Source organism: Larus michahellis, chromosome 25 (genome assembly GCF_964199755.1).
Source record: "Larus michahellis chromosome 25, bLarMic1.1, whole genome shotgun sequence".
NCBI classification, from domain to species: domain Eukaryota; kingdom Metazoa; phylum Chordata; class Aves; order Charadriiformes; family Laridae; genus Larus; species Larus michahellis.
In genome coordinates, this window is record NC_133920.1 from 1,972,237 (window position 1) to 1,996,843 (window position 24,607).

The 24,607-nt window shown below is 57.5% G+C and overlaps 4 protein-coding genes across 4 annotated transcripts in view; 3 read left to right on the forward strand and 1 right to left on the reverse strand.

Moving 5' to 3' along the window:
* Window positions 1-159: 159 nt before the first annotated feature.
* UBL5 (ubiquitin like 5) lies at window positions 160-1,100 on the reverse strand. Its single transcript, XM_074567068.1, has 5 exons — window positions 1,034-1,100; window positions 840-901; window positions 641-724; window positions 481-518; window positions 160-381 (listed from the first exon to the last, which is right to left on the reverse strand). The coding sequence occupies exons 2-5, from the start codon at window positions 893-895 to the stop codon at window positions 338-340; spliced, it is 222 nt and encodes a 73-aa protein (XP_074423169.1). The 5' UTR covers window positions 896-901; window positions 1,034-1,100; the 3' UTR covers window positions 160-337.
* Window positions 1,083-3,861, forward strand: FBXL12 (F-box and leucine rich repeat protein 12). The gene is given in 5 exon segments (XM_074566943.1): window positions 1,083-1,248; window positions 1,325-1,461; window positions 2,124-2,452; window positions 2,454-2,543; window positions 2,546-3,861. Coding segments are annotated over 5 exon segments (1,002 nt in total). The 5' UTR covers window positions 1,083-1,156; the 3' UTR covers window positions 2,900-3,861.
* A 2,309-nt stretch (window positions 3,862-6,170) lies between these two features.
* LOC141734852 (hepatic lectin-like) lies at window positions 6,171-12,095 on the forward strand. Its single transcript, XM_074567067.1, has 6 exons — window positions 6,171-6,313; window positions 7,301-7,408; window positions 9,019-9,099; window positions 9,550-9,701; window positions 11,334-11,446; window positions 11,736-12,095. The coding sequence occupies exons 1-6, from the start codon at window positions 6,271-6,273 to the stop codon at window positions 11,869-11,871; spliced, it is 633 nt and encodes a 210-aa protein (XP_074423168.1). The 5' UTR covers window positions 6,171-6,270; the 3' UTR covers window positions 11,872-12,095.
* A 2,042-nt stretch (window positions 12,096-14,137) lies between these two features.
* Window positions 14,138-24,607, forward strand: part of LOC141734821 (LIM homeobox transcription factor 1-alpha-like) — a 28,289-nt gene continuing 17,819 nt past the window's right edge. The window contains exons 1-2 of the mRNA XM_074567003.1: window positions 14,138-14,195; window positions 18,272-18,458. Of these exons, the coding sequence (XP_074423104.1) occupies window positions 14,138-14,195; window positions 18,272-18,458 (245 nt within the window). The remainder of the gene's footprint in view (window positions 14,196-18,271; window positions 18,459-24,607) is intronic.

Below are 24,607 nucleotides of genomic sequence, written 5' to 3' on the forward strand. Positions count from 1 at the left end.
TGAGGCCGGAAGCGGTGCTGCGCACGTGACGCAGGAGAGGACGGCGGCCGCGGGCGGACAAAAGCCACAACGCAAAGAGCAACGCGTGGCGCCCGCCCACTTCGGCGGCTCCCGGTGTCCCGTCCCTGCTTCCCCGGAGCCACCACAGCAACCAGCGACTCGAGAGACACGTTTATTATAAATCACTTAAACACTCCAAGGGCAGCTACAGCAGGTTTAGAGCCTCAACATGGCGCCAGCTGGGGAAAACCGGGAGAATGGGGATGTAGAACGGGGACTGGGAGGGAGGAGAGCACGGGTGGTGGTGGGGGAACCGGGGGGCAACGGCAGCCACTCGCTACTGGTAGTAGAGCTCCAGGTTCATCCCGTCGTGGATCTCATCTGGAGGATGGAATTAAGGAGAAAGCACGGAGGGGAAAAAAAAGGGGGGGGGGGCGGGGAATGGTTAAAAACAGAAGACACCCGCCCGGAGAAGGATACAGTCGCCCAGCGTGACGTGATCCTTAAAGATGGTGTACCTGCGGGGACGGAAAACACAGTTATCAGGTGGCCGGTACCGGTTCCGGCGCCCCGGGATGGGGCGGGGGGGGGAACTCCATCCCGGGGCAGAGCCTGTTTCACCCCCCCGGCCCCCACTCACCACTTCTTGAGCACAATTTTATCCCAACGGGTCCCGGTCTGTGCCGCGATCAACTTCTTCAGGTCGCGGATGGAATCCTCGGTGCTGGCGGGGGCCGTTAAGGATAAACCGGAGCGGGGGAACAACCGGGAGCAACCCCCCCCACACACATCCCGCCCACCCCCCCCACCTCCTCCCAGTCCCGTTTCCCGGCGGATACTTGCATTTTACCCGCACTTTTTTACCCAGACGGTCGTTGCAGACGACTTCGATCATGGCGGCCTGAGAAAAGGGGGGGGGGGGATACCGGGGGTTAACGGGGAGGTACCGGCGGGGGGAAAGAGGCCCCGGGGAGACACCGGGAGTGATTTATCGGTAATAAAAAGGGATGTTTAACCCCCCCTGGGTACCCACCGAGCTCTGCGTCACTCCGCCACAACCGCTGCCGTACCAACAACCGGAAGTTACCGGGAGCCCGGCCGGAAGCGGAAGTGACGCGAGCAACAGCCTCCGCCTCCTTGTTGTCAAGCGGCCAAGATGGCGGCGGCGGAGCTGTCGGTGGCGCCCGGCTCGGTGTTACTGAGGGTTCTGGAGCTGCTGCCGGTGCGGGACCGGCTGCGGGCGGCCAGGTGGGACCCCCCCCCCCCGCCCCCCCGGTCGGCACCGGCCTCCTCCCGGCGCTGATGGCCCCGAACCTCCTCGCAGGGGCTGATGGCGGCGGCCAGTGCGGGACCGGGCGGTCTGGAGACGCGTAGAGCTGAGGCCGCACCGGGTAGGGGCCGCCCCACAGCACCCGGCGGGGATCGCCCCACTGCGGGCAGGGACTGGGGGGCTCACCCCAAGTGCGGGCAGGGGCTGAGATGGCGGGGGGAGGGGGTGGGGAGAGAAGCGGTGTCACCTCAGTGCGGGCAGGGGGCTGAGAAGGGGTGACCCCATTGTGGGCAAGGGACAGACGGAGGGGGAGGATCACCCCACTGTGGGCAGGGTGTGTGGGGGGATGTCGATCACCTCACTGGAGGCCCGGGGCTGAGATGGCAGGAGGGAGGTGTGTGTGGTATCACCCCACTGCAGGCGGCGGGGGGGGGGGGGTGGGGGGTCACCTCAAGTGCTGGCAGGAGGCTGAGATGGGGGGTGGTGTCACCCCACTGCAGGCAAGGGGCTGGTATGGGGGGAGGTGGCAACTTGCTGGGGGCTGGGAGGGTCGCCCCACTGCAGGCGGGGGGGGAAATCACCCCATTGCGGGCAGGGGCCTCAGATAGGGGGGGAGGGATCACCCCACTGCAGGCAGGGGACTGAGGACAAGGGGGGACATTGCCCCACTGCAGGCAGGGGACAAAGGACGGGACAGGGAGGTCACCCCACTTGCAGGCAGGGGACTGAGATGGGGGGACATCACCCCACTGCGGGCAGGGGACCAAGGACAGGGGAGCAGAGGTCACCCCACTGCAGGCAGGGGACCGAGGACGGGACAGGGAGGTCACCCCACTGCGGCCAGGGGACTGAGGGGGCCCTCCTTGGCCACTGGCCCCATTTCTTTCTTGCCCCCAGCTCACCGTCCAGATCCTGCAGCGCCTGGTGCGGGGGCATTTTCACAACAGCCTGCGGCCGCTGGAGCTGCAGGACAAGCTCCGCACTGGCTGCGTGCCCCGGCTCTTCTCCCCCGAGGTGCTGGCCGCCCTTGGGGCGTGATGTCCCCACCTCCACCGACTGTCCCCGACAAAGATGGAGCTCTGCCGTGTCCCCCGTGAGAGCATCCTCCCTTCCCTCACCACGCTGGAGCTGAGTCGCTGCGGAATCCCCCACAAATGGTTTTGCGGCTCCACCCTGAAGAGTCCACTGTGGATTCTGGATTCTGCCGCAGCTGCAGCACAACGTCATCGAGTTTTCTGATCACCGTCTGAACATCTTCTCCCAGAGCCGCTTGAGAAGACACTGGGCCTTTTTGGCACCCGCCGCGGAACAGATAAAGGGTTTCGGAGAGTGGCTCCGCACCCAAAGCGCCTCACGCTGCGCTGCTGCGACATCACCGACTCTGGGGCCGACTCCATCGGCTGCCACACGAAACGTCTCCCATTCCTCAAGATCAGCGACGTGTGCGTCGTCCCGGCGAGCGTGGCTCTGGCTTCCTTAGCCCTGCGGCGCTGGGAGGTGCCGTGCCTTAAGCTCTGGGCTAATATTTCCCTCAGGGCCGTTATTGCTTTGTGCCAAGTGCTGCCCCAGCTGAGGAACCTCAAATTAGGTGGGGTTTGCTTTAAAGATAAAATCATCAGTAAAATTTAGGTGAGTTTGCCCCACTGTGGCTTTTCACGCCCTCGCTGACGCAGGGCACGAAGCGGTAGAGCTTTTCCCCTTCATTACTCTGCCTCAAGCGCTCCTTTTTGGGTAAAACCTGTTTTCTTGGGAACTGCTGTACAGATTTGGGGGAAGAAAATTCCCATCGAGGCTAAACTGGCGAGTGCGTCATGTAAAATGGCTTGTGGGGAACTTGCTGTTGGTAGGATTCCCCCCCGCCCCTCCCTTTTCTGTGGATCAAGGGAAGAGGAAAGCCGGGGAGCACCCACCCTGTGGGAACCCCACGGCTGAGCTGACCAAAAACTGGCTGAAGTTACAAGTTTAACCTCTTCCCCCGCCGCGAAACGTCGCTTTAAGGCAGTGCCTTAACGAGCGCGGAATTCGAGGAGCGAAGTGAGACGCCCTCCTGCTGCCGAAAACACGATCTGGCAGCCCGAACCTCCGACTCCCAGTTAATGTCTAACTCCGGTTGCTTAACTGCCCTGCACGTACGCTCCGAACTCTGCCGGGGAAGAAATAACCTCGGCGACACGCGCCGGAGCTGCTGTTTTCGTGGAAGAGCTCAGGCGATCCGCCCAGACAGCGAGCGGTTGCGAGTCCGGGATGTCGTTTTGGCTTCTGCTTCCCTTCAAATGCAGTTTTTCAGTTACTCTTCGGAAAGGTTTTGGTCCTGAACGCCTGGTCCTGAGAGCTGCACGTCCCGTTTGTGCGGGGAAGGGGCGGGTGGGGGCTCTCGGGCATCGCCGGGGGCTGCCGTTACCTCTGGCGTTTGCTGGGAGCAGCCACGGTTCCTCGTCACCTTCCGTTGTCTGCGTTCTCCCCGCAGTGCCACGACACGGGAATGACCGACACCGAGCGTTGCCACGTTGCTGTTTTTATGTCCTTGAATCAGCTGAGGGTGCTTTTAAATCAAAGATTGTGTTTTATTTAATAAAAATGCTTTTGATTTCTGTTCTCCTCGCGCTGCGAGGTTTTAACTGAATTAATTTCGTTGTTAAAATAAAGAAGTCGGGCAGCTTTTGTCGCCGAGCAGCGTCCTGGGGTGGTAACGGCTGCTCTCCTGGCAGGAAGGTCCGAGCGGGGACGTCGCGTTGCCACATTCGCCCGGCCGATTGCGGCGATCCCGAGCTCGGCACCGGGGTCCCGTGGGGAGACCCATCCATTTGGCTCCTGCTTTAGTCAACCCTTCCATCCCAGCAAAGCTTTTCCCTGGCGGCAGGAAAACGCACGGAATTACAGAGAGCTCAAACAAACACCCGAGGCCCGGAGCCTCTAAACGCCCCGATCCCCTCCCTGAGAGACTCTCCCAAGTGGTTCGCGTGTGTGTCCCCCCCCCCATCCCCGATCCAGGGACGTAAGTGATGTTTCCCGCAGGTTTTTTTCCCCTTCCTTAGGCCAAGAGCGTTCCCTTCAGAAGCTCAACGGGAGGATTAATGTCTCGGCTGAGCCTTTTTTTTGGCTCTTCCTGGAGATCCGGCTGTTTTTCAACCTCCCCGCCCTCCGTTCAGCTTGTGCAATAACCCCCCGGGTTTGAGACAGACCTGGATGGCACCGACACAGACACACACACACCCCCGCCTCCGCCCAGTGTGACGAAATCCTCGTTGCTGGGCGTCTCGTTAACAGGTCTTTGCGCCCCCGACCTCCTTTTTGTTCCTTTACACGCTCTCAGTGGAGCTTTGGGGCAAATAAACACGGGTAAAATGCCCCAGCTCTGCTTTGGAAACCATCCCAAGGCTGCTGCCTTAATAACTACCGCTACGTGTTTATCACAAGCCCAGAGATTTACGCGGGGAGTAATTAACGTTATTAAAACTTGGAGCGCTATCTGTCCCAGCACTCTCCGGGCTCGGGGAGCGAAGGTAAAACGGCAAAAGGGAAAATTAAAAACGCTAAAAAAAAAACCATAATAAAAATCCATCAGTCAGTCAAAGCGCGGCTGGATGAGGCGAGAAGCCGAAATATCCTCTCGAATGTTTGCAGCGGGACGTCTGGGAGCCTCCCAACGACGTCTTTTTAATATCCCGCCCTCCCAACTTGCCAGTTTTCCCTTGTCTCCGCAGAGCGCGGAGCAGCCATTGCGAATTCGGGCGGCGCGAAGTGGGGTTTGAGGGTTGGAAGCGGGAGGGGAGGTGTAAATACCCGGTGGCCGCGGGTAAATTATAGGAATAAAGGACGGAAAGGGTCTTCTCAAATCACCGGTTCTGTTTCCACCCCCGTAGCACGGCACCTCAAACCCCTCACGCATCTACTGAAGCTTTCGGAGCCCCTTCTTGCTTCTAATTTCCAAGTTCAGGGGGTTTCTACCCTGTTTATCTCCGTTTCGTAGAATTATAGAATTATTTAGGTTGGAAGGGACCTTAAAGATCATCGAGTTCTAACCCCCACCTTCATATTTCGCCAACCTTTACCTTGAACGGTTCTTCCCCCGACCCCGCCGTAATGCCCATCGCGACATCAAAGCCCACTTTTTTTAAAAAATACAGAATAAAAGCGAAACCCTCAGCAAAGTCGGCTCAAGAACCAGCTCCCAAAGTCCCACTGGGGCCGAGAGGAGCGAAAATCCAGAACCAAAAGGAAAAGAAAACTTGGAGAAGACCGAATCTTTCTGGGTTATCGCTCTCCGCAGGGAGCGACCCTTAATCAACAAGCTGCTCCCGCGCCTCCGTCGCACATGGATTCCTGTGGCACAAGATCAGCCCCAAATCCGGTTTGTTTTCCCATAAAAGTGCATCCGTTGGGGCAGTGCTTGTGCCTTCAGCTTCCATTTCCAAACTAAAGACCATTTCTGATTTTCCAGGCCGTTTCCAAAGCCATCCATCCCTCCATTCCTCCCTCCCTCCATCCCTCCATCCATCCATCCATCCCTCCCTCCATCCTTCCATCCATCCATCCATCCCTCCATCCCTCCCTCCATCCTTCCATCCATCCATCCCTCCATCCCTCCATCCATCCCTCCATCCATCCCTCCCTCCATCCCTCCCTCCATCCCTCCATCCCTCCATCCATCCATCCCTCCATCCATCCCTCCATCCATTCGCTTGGAGGAACCACTTTCCAAAACTTGAGAATTTGCCCCTTTTTCCCACCAAAAAAGGTGGGGAAGAGTTACAAACGTGAAGAGCGCCCAGCTCGGCTGGAGGAAAAACCTCCAGACAGTGGAATTATTGGAAGTGGACACAATCCAAGCTGCTATTTTGAGAGGACAAACCAATAGGACAGAGCCTGAAAACAGGTTGGTTAAATTATAACCTTTGGATGGAAGATCCCCGGGGGTAGCGCGACTTCCCTGTTCCAGAGATCCCGGGGAAAAAAAACCCTTCTGCTGACTCGGTCCAACAGTGCGTCCTCCTCCCAGGATGGATGAGGAACATCTTCACGACGATCTGCAGGTTTTTAAAGGTAAACTTCGTCCCTTCCACCCGGCCCCTGCGAGGAGACGGGCAGAAGCAAAGAGGGCAACGAGACCGTGTCTTGTGTCGTGGTCCTTCTCCACCAACACGCTTGGTTTTTGAGGGAGAGGAAGGTCCATGTTCTCCTTCTTCCTCTCTTTAGGCAGCTCGGCTAATTAGATCTAACGGGGTTGATTGGTTGGGATGGGGAAGCCCACCCTGATGAGTTTGTCCCTGGGGTTGAGGCTGAGATGGAAAACGAGGGAAGGGGACGTCATTGAGGGTGTGGGCCGTCGTTGAGATGACGTTGTGAAGCTGGTGGCGCCCAACCACCAGCACCCGAGAAGGTTCAGCCTCCGAAGCATCCGGGACCGGGGCAAAATGAACCTTTTCCCGGAGCCTTCCCAAGTTTGGGGTCCCCAAACCCAGTGGCCCAACGCCAAGGTTGAACCTCCCAAGGTTGAACCACGGAACCCAAAGGCGTTTCCAAGGTTCAGCCCCTCTGAGAAGGGCACCTGATGCCAGCCAAGGCCACCAAAGAGCCCTCTGGACCACGGACTGTCACCCGGGGGACAATTTCCCTTTTGAGAAGGCTTACTGGACAGCCAGGAGGCTTTAGAAAAGTGTCGCAGCCCAAAATATCCGGCATAAGCTTCTAATTTCTTTTTATTTTGCTTTTGTGGCACCTGAGATCACCTGCCCCGACCTTTAGCAAGGCCACGCCGGGGCTCACGCAAGGCGCCGTGCGACAGCCGTGGGGTTTGGGCAGCTTCCAGCCCCCCCAGCTGGGTCCCAACAGGAATCATCACCCAAGTTTTGGCTTCTGTCGCAAATTGTTAACTACTGCGGGTTATTTATTAACCCTTTTAGCAACGGGACCAGAGGAGCTTTGGGGGGAAAAAAAAAAGAAAAAAAAAAAAAAAGCCACAACCAAAAAACCAAAGCCCGGTGATCCGAGGGGGAAATATTTCCACATCTCTTTTGTTTTCTTTTAAAGACGGAAACTTCTTGCAGCGGAAGCTGAGATCCTTTTGCCCGGTCTATTTGCTGCTGGCCCTCTCCTTTTTCCTGACCGTCACCCTGTCGGCTGTGTCGCTCTCCAGAGGTACGGGGGCCCAGCTAATTAGTATTATAATAATTAATAATAATTAATCAGGCAGGTGGGATCGAGGGATACGGGAGGTCGGAGCGCAGGCGCCCCGCTCTAGGGGACTCTGTGGGTCCCAGCTCCGCGGGCCGGGGCGGGGGACACTGGAGGAGCCCCCACACTGCCCCATGGAGTCACCGCCGACGTCCACCTCACCCTCTATAGATAAAATATATTTTAAAATATGTGAATATTTTCATTATTATATATCTATATCTATCTCTCTCTATATATATATCTCTATATAAAATCATTATTTTATATAGAGGTATATAAATGTATCTATAAATATATAAAAATGTAAAATATCTATAAAAATATATGAAAAATCTATAAATATCTATAATAATATATGAAAAATCTATAAATATCTATAAAAATATGTGAAAAATCTATAAATATCTAAAAAATCTATAAATATATATAAAATATCTAGAAATATATATAAAAATATCTAGAAATATCTATAAAAATATATGAAAAATCTATAAATATCTATAAAAATATCTATAAATATCTATAAAAGTATCTATAAATATCTAGCAATATCTATAAAAATATCTATAACTATCTAGAAATACCCATAAAATGTATAAAAATGTCTATACATATCTATTAAATACATAAAATATCTAGAAATATCTCTCAAAATCTATCAAAATATCTATAACTGTCTATAAAAATATAAAATATCTAGAAATGTCTAGAAAAAGTCTATAAAAATATCTATAAATATCTCTAAAAATCTACTGGAAGTCTATAAACGTCTAAAAAAAAAATCTAGAAAAAAAATTTCTAAATATCTAAAAGTATCTAAAAATACCTACAAATACCTAAAAATATCTAAAAATGTCTAAAAATATCTATAAATATCTAAATATATCTATAAATAGCTATAAAAATATATAAAATACCTATAAACATCTATAAAACCGTATTAAAAAACCCCTCTAAATATCTTAAAAAATATTAACAAGTCTACAAATATCTGTAAGATACATAAAAAGACCTGCAAATATCTATAAAAATGTATGAAAGACCTATAAATAGCTAAAAAAATCTATGAAAGTCTAAAAAAATCTATAAGAATGCCTGTAAACATCTGTAAAGATCTATCAAATATATAAAAATACCTATAAAAATACCAAATATCTATAAATCTCTGTACAAATATAGAGAGTATCTACAAATAGCTATAAAAATATATAGAATACCTATAAATATAACTAAAAATATCCCAAAATATCGATAAAGAATCTATTAAAAATCCACAAGTATCTAAAAAAATCTGCAAAAATAGCTCTAAAATCTACAAATATACATAAAACCTTCTACAAATATGTATATAAATGTCTAAAATTCCCGGCTAAGCCGAGCCATAAACCGGTATTTGAAGTTTCCTGGGATTTTTTTTTGGGGGGGGGGGGGCTGGAAAAGTGCGGCCCCAGCAGAATAAAGGCCCCAAACCCCCCCTTCAGCCGCTGGGGTTGGGGGGAGGTGGGGTTTTTTTTTGGGGGGGGGGGGGGGGCACTGCCGTCCGTAACCCGAATTCTCCCTCTCCCCGATAGTTTCGGCCATTTCGTCTAAACTCAACGAGTTGCGTCCGGAAGAGAAGCGGAACCAGACCGTTCCCGGCAGGGATTTTCTCCGTGAGTCCCGCCCGAACCCAAACGCTTCGTTTTTATTTATTTTGTGGGGTTTTTTTTTTTTAGGTTGGGGTTTGGTTTTTTTTTTTTTTCCCCTTCCCCCTTTAAAAATTTCCCGAAATTCTCCCCCCGAATCGGTCCAGCTTCACCGCGCGGTGCAGGGCATCCCTCCCCTTCCCGCTTTGCTTCTCCGCCGGCAGCAAACACTTTTATATTTTAGGGGGGGGTGGAAAAAAACCCAACAAAAAAACCCCCCAAAAAACCAAAACACCTCAATTTTTCCTGGGAACGGGGGATTTTCGGGTGCTGCTTTCGCGGCGATCCGATATCCAGCCTTGCGCCTGCACCAGTTCGGCACCTGGGAAAACCCTGGGTTGATCCCGGTGAAGGAGCAGCTGATCCCACCACACCCCCACCCCCCCCCCCAACCCCCCCTCCTCCTCCTTTTCCCAGTGTTTCCCTGCGGACCCGACACCAGGCAATGGGAATACTTTGATGGAAAATGTTATTACTTCTCCCTCACCCGAACGAGCTGGCACAAGGCGAAGGCCCAGTGCGAGGAGATGCGTTCCCAGTTGGCCGTCATCAACAGCTACGCCAAGCAGGTAAAGACACCCCCCCCCGCCTCCCCGCCGCTTCCGGGGCAGGAAAACCCAAATTTCTCCAAATCTTGCCCCAAAAATACTGCGGAGCCCCCACCACCCCGCTGCCATCCTGCACACACGCGCACGCACAACCCCCCCAAAGCGGGCGGCTGGGAGTTGTTATCCTGAGCCTCAGCCAGCAGAGAGCAGGCGGGACCCGCGCTGCCCGGTGCCGGCGGGAGCCCAGCCGCGCACACCGGCACTGCCGGGATGGTGGAACCGTAGACTGGTTTGGGTTTGGAGGGACCTTCAAACGCCACCCCTTGCCATCGGCTTCCCCCCCCCAACCCAAGTCGCTCCCAAGCCCCGGCCAACCTGGCCTTGGAGCCCTCCGGGGGTGGGGGCAGCCGCAGCTTCTCTGGGCGACCAATTCCTTCCCGATATTTCAGTCTGAATCTCCCCTCTTCCAGTTTAAACCTGTTCCCCCTCATCCCACGGCTCCCCTCCCTGATCCGGAGTCCCTCCCCGGCTTTCCAGGAGCCCCTTTAGGGACTGGAAGGAGCTCCAAGGTCTCCCCGGAGCCTTCTCTTCTCCAGGCTGAACCCCTCCAGCTACAGATGATCCCCTAAATACATTATCCATGTGCATATACCTGTGATTTTTATGTATATTTATTCATTTAACACACAAAACCTCACTTGGTCTGCCTTTGGCTCACGCACAGCCCCCCTCTCCGGATCCCGCGTGGGTACCAAGGGATAACAGAACGGTTTCTTTCCCATTTTCAAGTTTCCCCCCCCTCAAATCCACTGCCGTAACTGCGCTTTCCTCACTGGTTCTCTCGGAGTTGTGGGGACGAGGGAAGGCAGCTCATTAAAATGCTTAAACAAACCCTTCCTTAAGCAAGCCGAAGGTTTTCTTTTGGAAAAGTCTCCTTTCGGATGGGCTACACCCGGAGCCGGGGGCTGCGGCGCTCGTTGTGGTGTAACAGGGCTTGGTGGAGAACCATGGGATGGTTTGGGTGGGAAGGGACCTTAAAGGCCACCCAGTGCCACCCCCTGCCTGGGGCAGGGCCACCTCCCACCAGCCCAGGTTGCCCAAAGCCCCGGCCAACCTGGCCTTGAACCCCTCCAGGGATGGGGCAGCCACAGCTTCTCTGGGCAACCTGGGCCAGCATTTCACCGCCCTCACAGCCAAGAATTTCTTCTAATATCTAACCAAAATCTCCCCTTTTTCAGTTTAAACCCATTCCCCCTCGTCCCGTGGCTCCCCTCCCTGATCCAGAGTCCCTTCCCGGCTTTCCTGGAGCCCCTTTAGGGACTGGAAGGGGCTCCAAGGTCTCCCCGGAGCCTTCTCTTCTCCAGGCTGAACCCCCCCAGCTCAGCCCGGCCCCACAGCAGAGGGGCTCCAGCCCTCCCAGCATCTCCGGGGCCTCCTCCGGCCCCGCTCCCACAGCTCCGCGTCCTTCCCATGGGCCCAGGGCCGGAGGCAGCGCCATCCATCCTTCTCTTCCACCTTTCAAATGAGTAGCCCAGTGCGGGGTTGTTCCTCTCGGGCTCCTCCACGGCGCAAACGCGGAGCCGAGGTGTTGGCTGCCGGCTCGAGGAGCCGTTTCCTGGTGCTTTTCCCTCCTGATCCCTCTCCCCGCTGCAGAATTTTGTCATGTTCAGGACAAGGAATGAGCGTTTCTGGATCGGGCTCACCGACGAGAACTCGGAAGGGGAATGGGAATGGATCGACGGGACCGACTATAAAAGCACCTTCACGTGAGTGTCACCCTGCCCTGCGGGTTTTTTTGTGCCCCATCGCCCCAAAACGGCCGGCAGCTTCCCCGCCTGCACCCCCCCCATTTCACCCAACAAACCGGGTTTCTTCACCCTGCCCTGGGACGGGCGTTCAGCGGGAGGTTTAACGGCAGCAAAGGCAAGAATTAGCATCTAAAAATCGTCTCAAATCAGCCGGGTTTAGCGAGTCCCGGCCCCCGGGGGGGAAAGCCGCTCGGCTCAGCTGCCTGCCCCTTCCGCCCTCTCCCAGTTTGATCCTTCTCCCCCCCAGGTACTGGAAGGAGGGAGAACCCAACAACAGCGGCCACAACGAAGATTGTGCCCACGTCTGGGTCTCCGGCCAGTGGAACGACGTCTACTGCACCTACGAGTGCTACTACGTCTGCGAAAAGCCTCTGCCCAACTGAGCCAAACCAGGCGCGGAGGCACCGGCCCACGTTCCGACACCTCAAATGGTCCTTTTTCTTCTTAATTTATACTATCCGAGCGCCCGCTCCCTGCTCTTCCGCCCCACCGCGCTGTCCCAAGGAAGAGCGGGGCCGGATTTTGATGGTCCTAAGCAATATACGCAGGAATCCGGGTTCTCCGTGGGGAGCTCAGCCTAATAAAGGACGATTATTGCTCTGGTTAACGAAGCTTCGGTGGGTGCGGAGGGGTGGGGGCGAGCTGGGGCTGCAGACGGACGTCGGGCAGGTCAGCAGCAACGCCGGGAGCAGGCTGGGGACAAGTGGGACAGAAAGGAGGACAGTTTTCAGCTAAAAGAGGGGAGATTTAGACTAGATATAAGAAATTCTTCAGGCTTAGGGTGGTGAGATGCTGGCCCAGGTTGCCCAGAGAGGTGGGGGATGGAATTATAGAATGGTTTGGGTGGGAAGGGACCTTAAAGGCCACCCAGTGCCACCCCCTGCCCTGGGCAGGGCCACCTCCCACCAGCCCAGGTTGCCCAAAGCCCCGGCCAACCTGGCCTTGGACCCCTCCAGGGATGGGGGAGCCACAGCTTCTCTGGGCAACCTGGGCCAGCGTCTCACTGCCCTCACAGCCATGAATTTCTTCCCCAGATCTCCCCTAAATCTCCCCTCTTTGCTGCCCCGGCCCTGGGAACGTTCAAGGTCAAGTTGGACGGGGCTTTGAGCCACCTGGGCCGGGTGGAGACGTCCCTGACCGTCCCACCATCGAACCAGGGAATGGTTTGGGTGGGAAGGGAGCGTGAAGACCCCCCCCCTCCCAAATGCCACCCCCTGCCCTGGCCAGGGCCACCTCCCACCAGCCCAGTGCACACGCGTGTGCGTGCGGCGCGAGGCGTGTGTGCGTGCACACGCGTGTGCGCTGCAGGGAGCGGGTGGGAGCCGCTCTCAACCACCCGGTACCGGCAGTGCCCGGTCGTGTCGTCCCCCCGCGAGGGCAGCACCCCGCGGCCCCCGGGACGCCCCCCCCCCCCCCCCCCGGCCGCAGCCCCTGTTCCCGGGGCCACCCCGGGAGCTCCGGCCCCGCCGTTCGGTCCCGGTTGGCAGCGGGGAGCCCCCGACCCGGTTGTCTCCGCTTCCCCCCCTCTACCCCCGGTTTCCCCCCGCTTCCCCGGACGATGCCCGCGGTGGGTTCGTCCGAGGAGCCGCGGGAGGAACGCGGACACCGACCCGGCGGAGCCCCGGCCCCCCGCCGCCCCCCGCCCCGCTCCGGTGCCGCCCCCGCCGCCCCCGTCCCCGGCATCGCCGTTCGCCCCGACGGCGGGAGGACTCCCCTCCGCCTGCCCTGTCGGCGACACGGCTGTCGTGACAGAGCCCGGCGGCCCCGCGGTGAGCGGCGAAGCGCATTAACGAGACCGGTGGCACGGAACCTCCCCCGCACCCCGCTCCCCGCCCGCCGCCGTCGGTATCGCCTCTTGGGCGCACCGGGCGGCGGGGAGCACCGGAGGGGGGTCTGGCAGGGGTTGTTCGGGTTTTTTTTTTGGGGGGGGGGTGGTGGTGGTGGTGTCCCCCGCCTTGATGGGGCCCCCGGCGCGCTCCCGGCCGAGGCGCGCTCCCGGGGGAGGCGGGGGGCGGCGGCGCTCACGGGCGCGGGCGCGGAGACGGGCGGGGGCTGCGCGCTCTGCCCCGCGTACGGTCGCGCCCCGCTCCGCTCCTCTCCCTTCCCCGCCCTGCCGGTACCGGGACCGGTATCGTTATCCCGGTAAGTAACCGGAGAGTGGACGGGGCGGGAGGGGAGATGCCGGGGTCGGGAAACTGAGCGGCGGGGATGTCCCGTACCGGGGCGGCGGGGGGGGGGGGGGGTGGGGGGGGGTGGGTGAGGGGGGGCACACGGGTGTGCGCCCCGTCTGAAAGCGGAGAGACCGACACCGGCACCGGCAGCGGCACCGGCAGCGCAGGGACCCGTCGGGCGCAGGGACCCGACGGGACGGGAACGGGACGCGGGGGATAAAGCTCCGCGGCCGCAGCCCCCGGCGCAGCCCCCGGGGTGGGCTCCGGTGATACCGGGGGCAAGGTCGGTCTTAAGCCCAACGGGACCGGGGGGAGCGGGGAGGGTGGGCGCCGCCGCCGCCGTGATTTCGTTGCCGTTCGTTAACCGGAGCGCCGGGAGGCGGCAAACGAACCGGGAAGCAGCGGGCAAGCCGGGGGGGAGACCGGTCCCGGTCCTTAACGCTCCTCTCCGCCCGCAGCCCCCGCGCTGGCCGCCGGTATGAAGACGGAAGAGGCTCCGTCCTGCCTGCAGCAGGCGACGCCGGTCCTGGGCTTCGGTGAGTGCCGGAGAGACCGGGAGCGGGTGCCACGCACCGGGAAGCGGGGAGACCCCCCAGCTCAGGATGCTCAGGCAGCATCCGTGGCTGCCAGCCCCATCCTCATCCTCCTCCCTGTCCCCATCCTCATCATCCTCATCCCCATCCCCATCCCCATCCTCCTCCTCCTCCTCCTCCTCCTCCTCCTCCCCCTCACCCTCATCCTCATCCCCATCCCCATCCTCATCATCCCCATCCCCATCCCCATCCTCCTCCTCCTCCTCATCATCACCCTCATCCTCATCCTCATCCTCATCCCCATCCCCATCCTCATCATCCCCATCCCCATCCTCCTCCTCCTCCTCCTCCTCATCATCAGCCCCATCCCCATCCCCATCCTCCTCCTCCTCCTCACCCTCATCCTCATCCCCATCCCCATCCCTATCCTCATCCTCATCCTCCTCATCACCCTCATCCCCATCCCCATCCCTATCCTCATCCTCATCCTCCTCATCATCATCCTCATCCCCATCGCCATCCTCCTCCTCCTCCTCCTCCTCCTCCTCCTCCTCCTCCTCCCCCTCATCCTCCCCCGGCCACTCCAGGGGTCTCGGCGTGGCCGCAAGTTGCAGCAGGACCAGCCTCGCCGCCCGTTTCCCCCCCCACCCCCTACCCCCGCCACCAAAATCCATTCCCAGCTGGCGTCAGCGGTGTCCCCGGCTCCTCTGCGGGGTTTATTCCCTGCTCGGGAAGGAGATTCCTTCCTCCCCCCCCCCGACGCCGCCCCCGGGATTGTTGGGGTGAGCCCCGATTGTGGGGAAGAGTGACAGCCCCCCCTCCCCTTTCCTCGCTCAGCCTGGCTTTGTGGTTTGCCAATTCCGAGGCAGCGACGAGCCACGGCAAGCTGTTGGCATGCCACAAAATGCCATCTTGCGATCCCCAAAGCAGCTGCGGCTCCAGGGGCTGAGGTTATCCCTAAGGGCAGCCAGCACCGGCACGGAGCGAGGCGCGAGGCACCGAACCCCGGAAGGGACAGGGACGTCGCCACCATCCATCCCTCCTCGCATGTCCCGACCTCTCGGATAAACCCCTGGGTTCATCCCGGTCCTTCGCTGTTTTTTGGGAGCATCCCGTGTGGGGCCAGGCCCCCGACCATTGATAGCCGGCTTCGCTGATCCGAATTTTAAAGGACAGTGAGGATATCTGCCCACCAGCGCCGGCGGGATGTTCCCGTGCCCTGGGAGGGCTCGGAGGCCGGGGGTTAGTTTTGGATAATACTGGGATAAGGCACCGGGGAGCTGCCTCCCCTCCCAGTCCATGCTGGGCTCACCGGATTGTGTCCCCGTCGTCATTCCTTTTCCCTTTCCCAAAGTGCCGCAACGTGGTGGGTTGGGATTGCTCTTCCTTAACGCATTTGCTGCTCCAAAGTGTTGCGTTTTTATACGCCTGGTGTTTTTAGGGCAGCGTAAGGCAGAGTCTCCTTTACTTTCAGTTTTGCCTCTTTCTCCCGGGCTGGCTGCCGGGAGATTCAGCCAAATCCGATCGTTTTCCTGGGATTTCTCACATCCCTCGGAGCTCGGGATCGCTTACTCGTCTCCCCGTGTGTTACGGCATCACCGTGACCGTGACTTTTGTGTCAAAAGAGACTCAGGTGTGAATTATCGTTGGGCAGTGACCTCTGCTCCGGGCCCTGGCTGTCCATCCCGAGGCAGGATTCTGCTGCTTCCCACCATTCCGGATCCCCGCAATCCTCCTCCTCATTCCCTGAGCGAGAGGGACAGACGAACATCCCCTGGCCTCAAGTTTTGTGTCTCTCCCTTTTAGACTGATCCCGCGCTCCCCGAGCTCCCTGGCCGTTTAATTAGCTGCTCTCAGTCTAATTTACCATTAGATTATTCCCAACCTTTTTTCCCCAAAAAAAACCCCAAGAGGATTTAGGGGGATTTTTAACCCCAGATGCCTCAAACCCGCTGGAGGTTTGGCTGGTCCCGGGGTGACACGCAGCCCCCGGGGTCAAAGTCAAGAAGGGTGACAATATTTGACTCCGGGACTTAATAACGGAGGAAAAAAGCGGGAAGTGGAGGCTCGACCTGGGATAAATATCCACGGAGAACCTCTGCCCGTGGCCGCTGGGACGGGGTTGCTCGTGGCCTTGGCCATCCACGCCGCCCTCCCGGCGTTTCAGCTCCGGCACCACCAGCCCCACATTCTTTTTTCCTCTTCTTGGGCAAAAAAAAACCCAAACCCTCCTCATTTCCACTCCTGATCCGCTGGATCCCGATCCGCAGGAGAGCTCTCAAGGTCCGGTCCCTTCCAGCCGATGCTGTCATCCGATTTTCAGGTCCCAGCGCTTAATTAACGAGCTGTGCCGAGCCTGCGGGAGCCGCGAAGGACTGGGCTCGCCGCAATGTCGGGAATGAGCCGGTGGGATGCCGGAGGCGCAGGACAGGAACCCGAACGCCGCCACGAAGCGAGGCAGAAGCCGCCTTCGCAAAAGACACCCCCATTTTCAGGTCCATAAAAAGCCCAAATTAGCCCAATTTCCACCACCCACCCCCCCCAACCAGTCCCTCCTGCGTTGGTGTAAAAACAGCGGAGGCAGAGAGCGTTTGCCGGGATTTCAAGGGATTTCAAGACTTTGGGAAAGCATCCGCAGCTAAACTTGGAGAGAAAAAGCGTTCAGAAAGCTTCCTGCTGGCGGACGCTTTGTGCCTGCCGGCATTTTGCCTCCGCCGCAGCGGTCCTGCCTGCTCCATGCCCCCTTCGTCTTCCTCCCGCCACCAATTTGAGCCCGCTGAGGCCCAGGAGCCACAAAGCAAGTTGCTGGTGGGGTGATCGCGGATCCCAGATGGGATCCTCACTCGGAAGAGCGTGGTCAGTTGTAAGAGCTGCTTCCCAGAGCCCAGGAGAGAAGATCTGCAGGGCTGGGGAAGCCACTGCGTGTTCCCGGAGAAGGAAAAAAAAAATCCCTTTTTGCGGGAGATGCTGCCGGGTCAGGGCTCCTCCGCGTCCCCCAGCCTTGCGCGGGGGCGCGCGGCTCTCCACTGGAACGTCTCTCCTGCCATTTTCCACGGCTGCTCCTCGCCTTTTGACTCCTCGCCCTGGGCCGGTGCCCGAATTAGAGCTGGGCTTCGTGTTTCCCCCCCTCGACCCCCCCGTTCCTTGGTTGCCCTCGGTGGCTCGGTGCCTTTGAAAACAGCCCTGAGCTTCGTCCCTGGGATGCCACCATCCCTCCAAGCCTTCGAGGGGGCTTGGGTAGGTGTTGCCTCGGGATCCACGAGCTTTTGGGGGGGGATAAAAGGGTGGCGAGGCTGGAGAGGACAGAGATAAGCGCTCGTAAAACCCAAGGAGCTTGGCAGGGTGGAGGCTGCGGACATCGGAGAGGGTGCCGCTGCCTGGCTCAGCCCGAAGCCCGGATCCAGCGCACCAGATACAGCGTATTTATTACTCGCTCCTTTACCTTGAAGTTATCGTGACGAAGCCTTTGAAGAGCAGCCATAGATTTCCATGTTGATAACACTGAGGAAGGGGGGGAAGAAAAAAAAAAAAATAAAAAAAAAAAAATCTCAAAGCTCTGGAGCCTTTTTACACAGTTCTTGGGCACCAAATCTGGGGTGAAATTGGACAAAATTCAGACGCGGGTCTGTCCGCTGACCTGGACCAAGGCTCACACAAGCTCAGCGCCCGCAGCCTCCTGTCGAGACACACATATATTTGCTCTCCCGCTCCCGAGCGCGTGTTCTCCACGTCCTCCGGGATTTACACAGTGCCGGAGCCGTGGGCTCGGGGTTTCCCTCGAATTTACCACCTGCAGAGAACCCCAGAACCTGCTGCTTTCGCAACTGGGACGTTTATTGTCGAGGGTTGTCACAAAAAAAACCAACAAAAAAACCTCCACGCTGAGCCTCCCTTCTCCCTCTCCTACGCCAACACCACGTGGCTTTAAAAAAGAAAGCGAAAAACATCAGCAGATGATCGCCAGGCCAAGCATCGTCCCCCAAAAGACAGATGTTATTCTGGCGGGACGCGATTCCCCCCCCCCCCAGCCCCAGCAAAGGAAACCTCCTTCTCACGCCGTCTTTTCCCCTGATGCCCAGGTTCGGATTCCAAGATGCGGGAGGTTTGCGCCGGCTGCGACACCCCCATCTCCGACCGGTTCCTCCTGCGAGTCAACGACCGCTCCTGGCACGAAGGTTGCGTGAAATGCGCCGTCTGCCTCCAGCCGCTCTCCGGGACCTGCTACTGTCGCAACCGGCAGCTCTACTGCAAACACGACTACGAGAAGTAAGTGCCCTCTGGTTTTCTCCAAATTTTCCGTCCCTCTGGGCTCCGTGTTGAGCGCGGTGGAGGCTCGGTGGGGTTCTGGAAGGGTGGGCGGCGAAAGGGCGTTGTGGTGTGGGTGTCACGTAGGTTGGTGAGGAGCAGGTGAGATGACGAGGACCACAGAGGTGTCCTGCCAAGGGATGGTGTCCAAATAGAGGGACAGAAGTCTTCAGCTGTGATTTAACGCGGTGACGTGACGGGGATAAAGAGGCAAAAGGGATCGATTTTGGTTCAGTGGTGGTTTTGGCAGTGTCGGGTTAATGGTTGGACTCGATGGTCTTAAAGGTCCCTTCCAACGGAGACCGTTCTATGGTTCTGTGAAGGCGTTGGCTGAAGGGGCAGAAAGGACGAAGCCGGAGGCCCTTGGGACGCTTTTTCAAGAGCTGAGGGATGTCCAAGGCTGCCCAGGAGATGACAGCACTCCATGCCTTGTCCTCCTGGGACGCGAGGGCCGGCAGATTTAACCTGGGGTCATGGTTTGGGCTGGGCTGGCCACTAAACTGAGGGACAGATGCTCTCCTTAACCTCCCTGCCCTTCAGCGAAGGTCCTGCTCAGGGGGCGAGGAGCGGCTCAGGGGGGGTCAGGAGCGGGTGCCTGTCCCGTAACCCCGGCGCCGGGAGCGGCTCTTGCAGCCGGGCACCCACTCGGTGGTGCCAGGGAGCCCACGTCTGTCCCTGCCGTGGCCAGGCCTGGGCTGGGCTGGGCTGGGCTCTGCTTGTGGTGGCAATCCTGACCCTCGGGGGGGGACACCACCAGATACTTCAAATGGAATGGGAAAGGGAAGGGAAGGGAGGGGAAGGGAAGGGAAGGGAAGGGAAGGGAAGGGAAGGGAAGGGAAGGGAAGGGAAGGGAAGGGGAGGGGAGGGGAGGGGAGGGGAGGGGAGGGGAGGGGAAAGGGAAAGGGAAGGGGAAAGGGAAAGGGGAAGGGGAAGGGGAAGGGGAAGGGGAAGGGGAAGGGGAAGGGGAAGGGGAAGGGGAGGGGAGGGGGGGAGGGAAGGGGAGGGGAGGAGAGGAGAGGAGAGGGAAAGGGAAAGGGAAAGGGAAAGGGGAAGGGGAAGGGGAAGGGGAGGGGAGGGGAGGGGAGGGGAGGGGAGGGAAAGGGAAAGGGAAAGGGAAGGGGAAAGGGGAAGGGGAAGGGGAAGGGGACGGGAGGGGAGGGGAGGAGAGGAGAGGAGAGGGAAAGGGAAAGGGAAAGGGAAAGGGGAAGGGGAGGGGAGGGGAGGGTAGGGGAGGGGAGGAGAGGAGAGGGAAAGGGAAGGGAAAGGAAAAGGAATAAAAAATAAAAAGAAAAAAATAAAAAAGAAAAACAGAAAGAAAAAGAGAAAAATAAAAGAAAAAGAAAAAGAAAAAAGAAAAAAAGAAAAAAGAAAAAGAAAGAAAAGGAAAAGGAAAAGGAAAAGGAAAAGGAAAAGGAAAAGGAAAAGGAAAAGGAAAAGGAAAAGGAAAAGGAAAAGGAAAAAGAAAAGGAAAAGGAAAAAGAAAAGGAAAAAGAAAAGGAAAAGAAAAGGAAAAAGAAAAGGAATAGAATAGAATAGAATAGAATAGAATAGAATAGAATAGAATAGAATAGAATAGAATAGAATAGACTGTTTCCATTGGAAGGGACCTACACCGATCGTCTACTCCAACTTCATTTGCTTTCGAACACCTCGCTGGGGCTCCCGGGAGAAGGCTGGGCCGTCGCGCTCCTCCGCTTGTCGTGTCATTTTAATTGCGTCGACGAAACGAGGTGTTTGAGCGTTGGCGAATCCAGAGGGAGCTGGACCGGGGGAAGCGGCTGGTGGAGCCGGAGGGGCTGAGGGCTCTTTGTAAGCGGGAAGCGGGGTTGCGGTGGTGCCACGCGGAAGGAGACATCCCTAAAATGAGAGGGTGGCCGGTACCCGGAGGGGCCGCAGGACAGCTGGGGAAGCAGCCGCCCTGATGTCATCAAATATAGCTGGCGCTGCCTGGGAAATCCTCAGGGGGAAAAAAAAAAATCAGGTTTTTAGATTTCTCCCAACCTCAGCCTTGCCTGCCAAACTCCCAGAGCAGCATCTCCCGCAGGGCTGGAGACGCATCCCTGAATTTCGGCGGTGGCACCCTGCCCCAGCACCGAAGAAGGGGTTTTTTGGGGGGTTGGTTTTGGTTATTTTTTTGCCTTTAGTGGTCACAAATGCGCTTTTATTAACGAAACCGCTCAGGTGCTTCTGTTGGCTTTTCTCACGCCGCCGGGAGGTGAACGTGGGATGGCAAATCCCATCCCCCCGCCACCCTCTGGCTCCGCGGCCGCCGGTGAATCCCTTCCCCTCCGCTCTGACTCCCTCCAAGGGGAATCGGGAGCCCTCGCCCTTCACGTTCCTCCAGACGATGCCCTTTCCCAAGGGACACGGGGAGCCCCAGGGGAGCCTTTTGGCGCACCCACGTTTTTTGCACCCTGGAAGCATTTTGCAGCAGAGCAGGCGCTGGAAATGAGCCCGGGAGGCCAGGGCAAGGGACGGCCTCGTGTCCCCAATTCTGCCTTCCCCTGCCAGCCCCCTGGAATTTTTCTGAGGGGGGGGTGATGCGGCACAAAAAGCCGTTCGTTTCCCCTAAAGGTGAGCCATGGTGCTGACAGCTCTGAGCTGGAGCAGGGAGAGCCCGTCCGCTGGCCACCCCCTTTCCTTCCGCATCTCGGGAAGGAGAGATAAGGTGGAAGAGCCCGAAGGGAGGGCAGGATCCGCTCCCCCGGGCAGGACTTTGAGTGATGAGCCAGCACCGCAGCCTCCCGTCTCGATGCACCAACCAAGTGGCATCGCTCCACGGAGCCGGGGCAGGGTCGATCCCACCGGAGGTTATCTCTCGGCAGGGAGAGCTTTGATCATGGCTGTAAAAAAAAAAAAAAAAAAAAACCACAAACCAAAAAAAAAAGGGAGCTGCTTCCACGCCGGGCTGCTGGCTCCCTCCGCCTTGCAGCAGGGCAGGGGATGGCTCAAAGGCCGCTGCCTTCCCTTTCGCCACTGGCAAGAGAGGCAAATAACCACGGCGACACTCCGGCAAGCTTCAGATATGTCGGAAAATGCTGGGAGCTTCTCCCTCCCTGGGATAGGGAGCTCCTGGGTGCTCAGCAGCCCCCTGACATCGCTGCTTGCCACCACAGGGGCTGGCAATGCCATTAAGGCCACGGCACCAGGGCTCCGTTGGTGGCTCGTGCTGGCGGTGATGCTTCCTCAGTTCTCCTCCTCTGCCGAATAAGCTTCCCGCAGGCTCCCTCCCCACCTTTCCCATGCCAAGACTTCCACTGAAATACGAGGCAGGGGGGGAGGTGGGGGGGAAGTCGGTGCCTGGTCGTGACCTCCAAACCCACGTCTAGCTGCGACCTCCTGCAGCTGGTGCCGCCGGGACGAGCTGGGTGACACACAGCCATCCCAGGACGCCGCTGCCGGGAAGGCGTTCCGTCACTTCCCTGAAGTTTGGCAGCACCCTCTAAAGACTTAACGGTCCCAGCTTATCTTGCCTGGGCTTCGCAAGAGAGAGCGCAGCCTCCTCCCGGCCACTGACGCAAGCGCTTGGCAGCGCTGGGAATGGTAATAAAAATACCAGAGCTTGCCCACTTGCCCAGGGTGGCCGGGAGAGGCAGGGACGAGGAGCCGGGCTGGCAAAGCCACAGCTGGATGTGGAAAAGAAGGACAGCGCGGTGACACCCGCACCGTCCCGGCAAAGGGTGAGGGTCCCGGGATGCTTTGGAGCAAAGGCGGTGGATCTCCGGGAGGTCTTGGCTGTGCTGGTTGGCAGGAGCCAGGTGCTGGAGTGGGTTTGACCCCCCTGCTTAAGAGTAAGCAGATAAAAGCGTGTTTGCAAAACCCGTCTGTAAGGAGCACCGCGTCCTCCTTGGGGCAAGTTGGGTGCCTGACCCGAGGCCAATGATGGCGTTCCCACGTGGGGAGCCCTCGGCCTCCAATATCGCTGGTTTGCTATCGACTTTTGGGTGGGACAACGCGGCCGTGCTGTTTTTCCAAGCACCGCGGCGCATTCAGCCGCAGATCCCTGGGCACGCTCTGCTCCATCCCACTCGTGTGCTCCAAAGTACCTCAGGCGGTCTCAAAAAAACACCCTTTAGGGTCTCCAGCTCCTTTAGTGCTTTCGCAAGTTGGTGCTTCGGGCACTTTTGAAGGCGTCTCCGCTCAGCACCTTTGTGCATCCAGCCTGGGAATTTCCAGGGAGGCAAACTCTCAGTCCCTCCTGTTTGGAAATCTTGTGTGTCCCCCCCGCCCCTACCCCGAGTATTCATTCTTGGCCTTGACTTTCCGAAGTTCGTGGTTTTGGCCAGCGATGAATCCCAGACGGCAGAATCCAGTGTCGCCCTGGGCTGCGGCGTAGACCGGGGCTCGCAGCGTGGTGACCTGGAGGGGAGACCCATCTGGCATTTATTCCTCCTCATGCGAAACTGCGCAATAAGAGGAAAATGCTTTAATGGAGAGATAAGCCAGCAGCTGCGGCTGAACGTGGGGGAAGGAACGGACTGTTGATCTAGAGATGAAATGTTAAGCCCGAAGATGGATGTTGTTCTGCAGTCCCTATCATATAAAACCGCAATCTGAAGGCTTTTGTGAAACTCTCCTCTTCCCCTTTCGCCTGGGGCCCAGCCAGCTCTCCTGCGCTTTGCTCAGGCACCTGCCCTGTAAATCCAGCTCCGGGCAGCTCGTGTAAATGCAACGGCTCGGGAGAAGGGCCGGGGGTGGGGGGGGGGAGGAAGGAAAAATACTCCCGAACGATGATAGAGTGGCTGCAACGGCCGGGTCCCGGGCGCCTTGTTTACTTTGAAGTTTGTTTTGTGGAATGACAGGCGATGTGGGGGCTGCCGGGGAGCTGTCAAGAGGGATCTGAACCGCAGCCTTGCGCTGGCAGCCTTCCCCCTCTCCTCCGCGCTCTCCTTTTGCCCATGTGGAGATGATTTGCTCGTCCTCTGTAGAGATACGGGGTGAACTCGGCTCGAACCTGACTTGCAGTTTCTCCATCGCCGAGCGGCTGCCGGCACGTGACCGGCACAGCTGAGCGCAGACCCGCTCCTCCCAATGCCCTCCTGGTCCTTGGGTTTGGCCCGAATCGTGATGGTTTCTCCATCTCGTTGTAGAGGGGAGAGGGTCGGGGAGGGCTCGACCAGCACATCCCAGCCATCGGCTCTGCCTGCATCCCTTCGGGGGTCCTCTCGGAGCTGTTCTCACCCTCGTTGGGCGAGATGCGCGGAACCGAGCGATGGCGCTTGAATTCGAAATAATATTCCTGCCACGAGGGTTTGGGAAAGCCCACAAAAGGTTGGCCAAGGTTCGGGGAGAGCCTTCTCAACCGCGAGCGGCTCATTTGCTTTTTGAAACCCACCACAGATAACCTCGGCTACCTCCAACAGGGATGTTCGGGAAGCAGAGAAGGGAAACTCGGGCTCTGAGACCAGAGCGTTCGGCACGCGGCTGCCAAATTGGTATTTTGGTACCCTGGAGTGACATCCAGCATCGTCTTTTGGGGATCTTCAACCACTTTGGCCGATTTTCTGGGCTCTGTGGCTCAGGAAAAGCCCGGCGGGGAGTGATACAAATGGAGTTGCCTGAGAAATGGGAAATAGGAGCTGACTTTTGTTTTCATCGGAGCGGGGAGAGAAAGCAGGGTAAAGAGATGGGCTCCAGCGGTTCTTGGGATGCGGAGGGAGGGTGGAGGGGACCCAAAGTCTCTTGTGCAGCCGAGGGGTAACCAGCAGCCCCGCTCCTCCTTGCCGGGGAGGAGGAGGAGGAGGCGGGGGAGCGAGGCAGTGACCCTCCCTGCCCGAATATCGGGGGACTGACCCAGCCCGGGCACCTTGGCAACTCTTCTGAGCGAGTTGGTTAATGTTTAAATCCATGCGGGAGGGCTCCTCTCCCAGCAAAGATCTCCCGGGCAGGAGAAGCTGGGACAAGGGTTGGACAAGAGCGAGCCCAGGCGCTGTGTGCAAACCCCATGGCATTCCAGGAGCGAGGAGTCAGGCCCTAAAAATGATGAAATTGGCGTCGAAAGCAGAAGGACGGGGGGATTTTTTTTTTTTTTTTTTTTTGGCTTTTACGTCTAAAAGCTTCTCCTTCCCCTTTGCTGCGCGTGCGACATTTGGTTACAGTCTGCTTAGAAA

What these genes read in the sequence shown, in the direction of transcription:
- UBL5 (XM_074567068.1), bottom strand. Translation starts at nt 895, where the DNA reads ATGATCGAAGTCGTCTGCAACGACCGTCTGGGTAAAAAAGTGCGGGTA. An exon ending in AAAGTGCGGGTAAAATGCAA is followed by an intron (nt 725 to 839) that starts GTATCCGCCGGG and finishes GGCCCCCGCCAG; the next exon opens with CACCGAGGATTCCATCCGCG. An exon ending in TCACGTCACGCTGGGCGACT is followed by an intron (nt 382 to 480) that starts GTATCCTTCTCC and finishes TCCATCCTCCAG; the next exon opens with ATGAGATCCACGACGGGATG.
- LOC141734852 (XM_074567067.1), top strand. Translation starts at nt 6,271, where the DNA reads ATGGATGAGGAACATCTTCACGACGATCTGCAGGTTTTTAAAG. An exon ending in CGATCTGCAGGTTTTTAAAG is followed by an intron (nt 6,314 to 7,300) that starts GTAAACTTCGTC and finishes TTTCTTTTAAAG; the next exon opens with ACGGAAACTTCTTGCAGCGG. An exon ending in TCAACAGCTACGCCAAGCAG is followed by an intron (nt 9,702 to 11,333) that starts GTAAAGACACCC and finishes TCCCCGCTGCAG; the next exon opens with AATTTTGTCATGTTCAGGAC.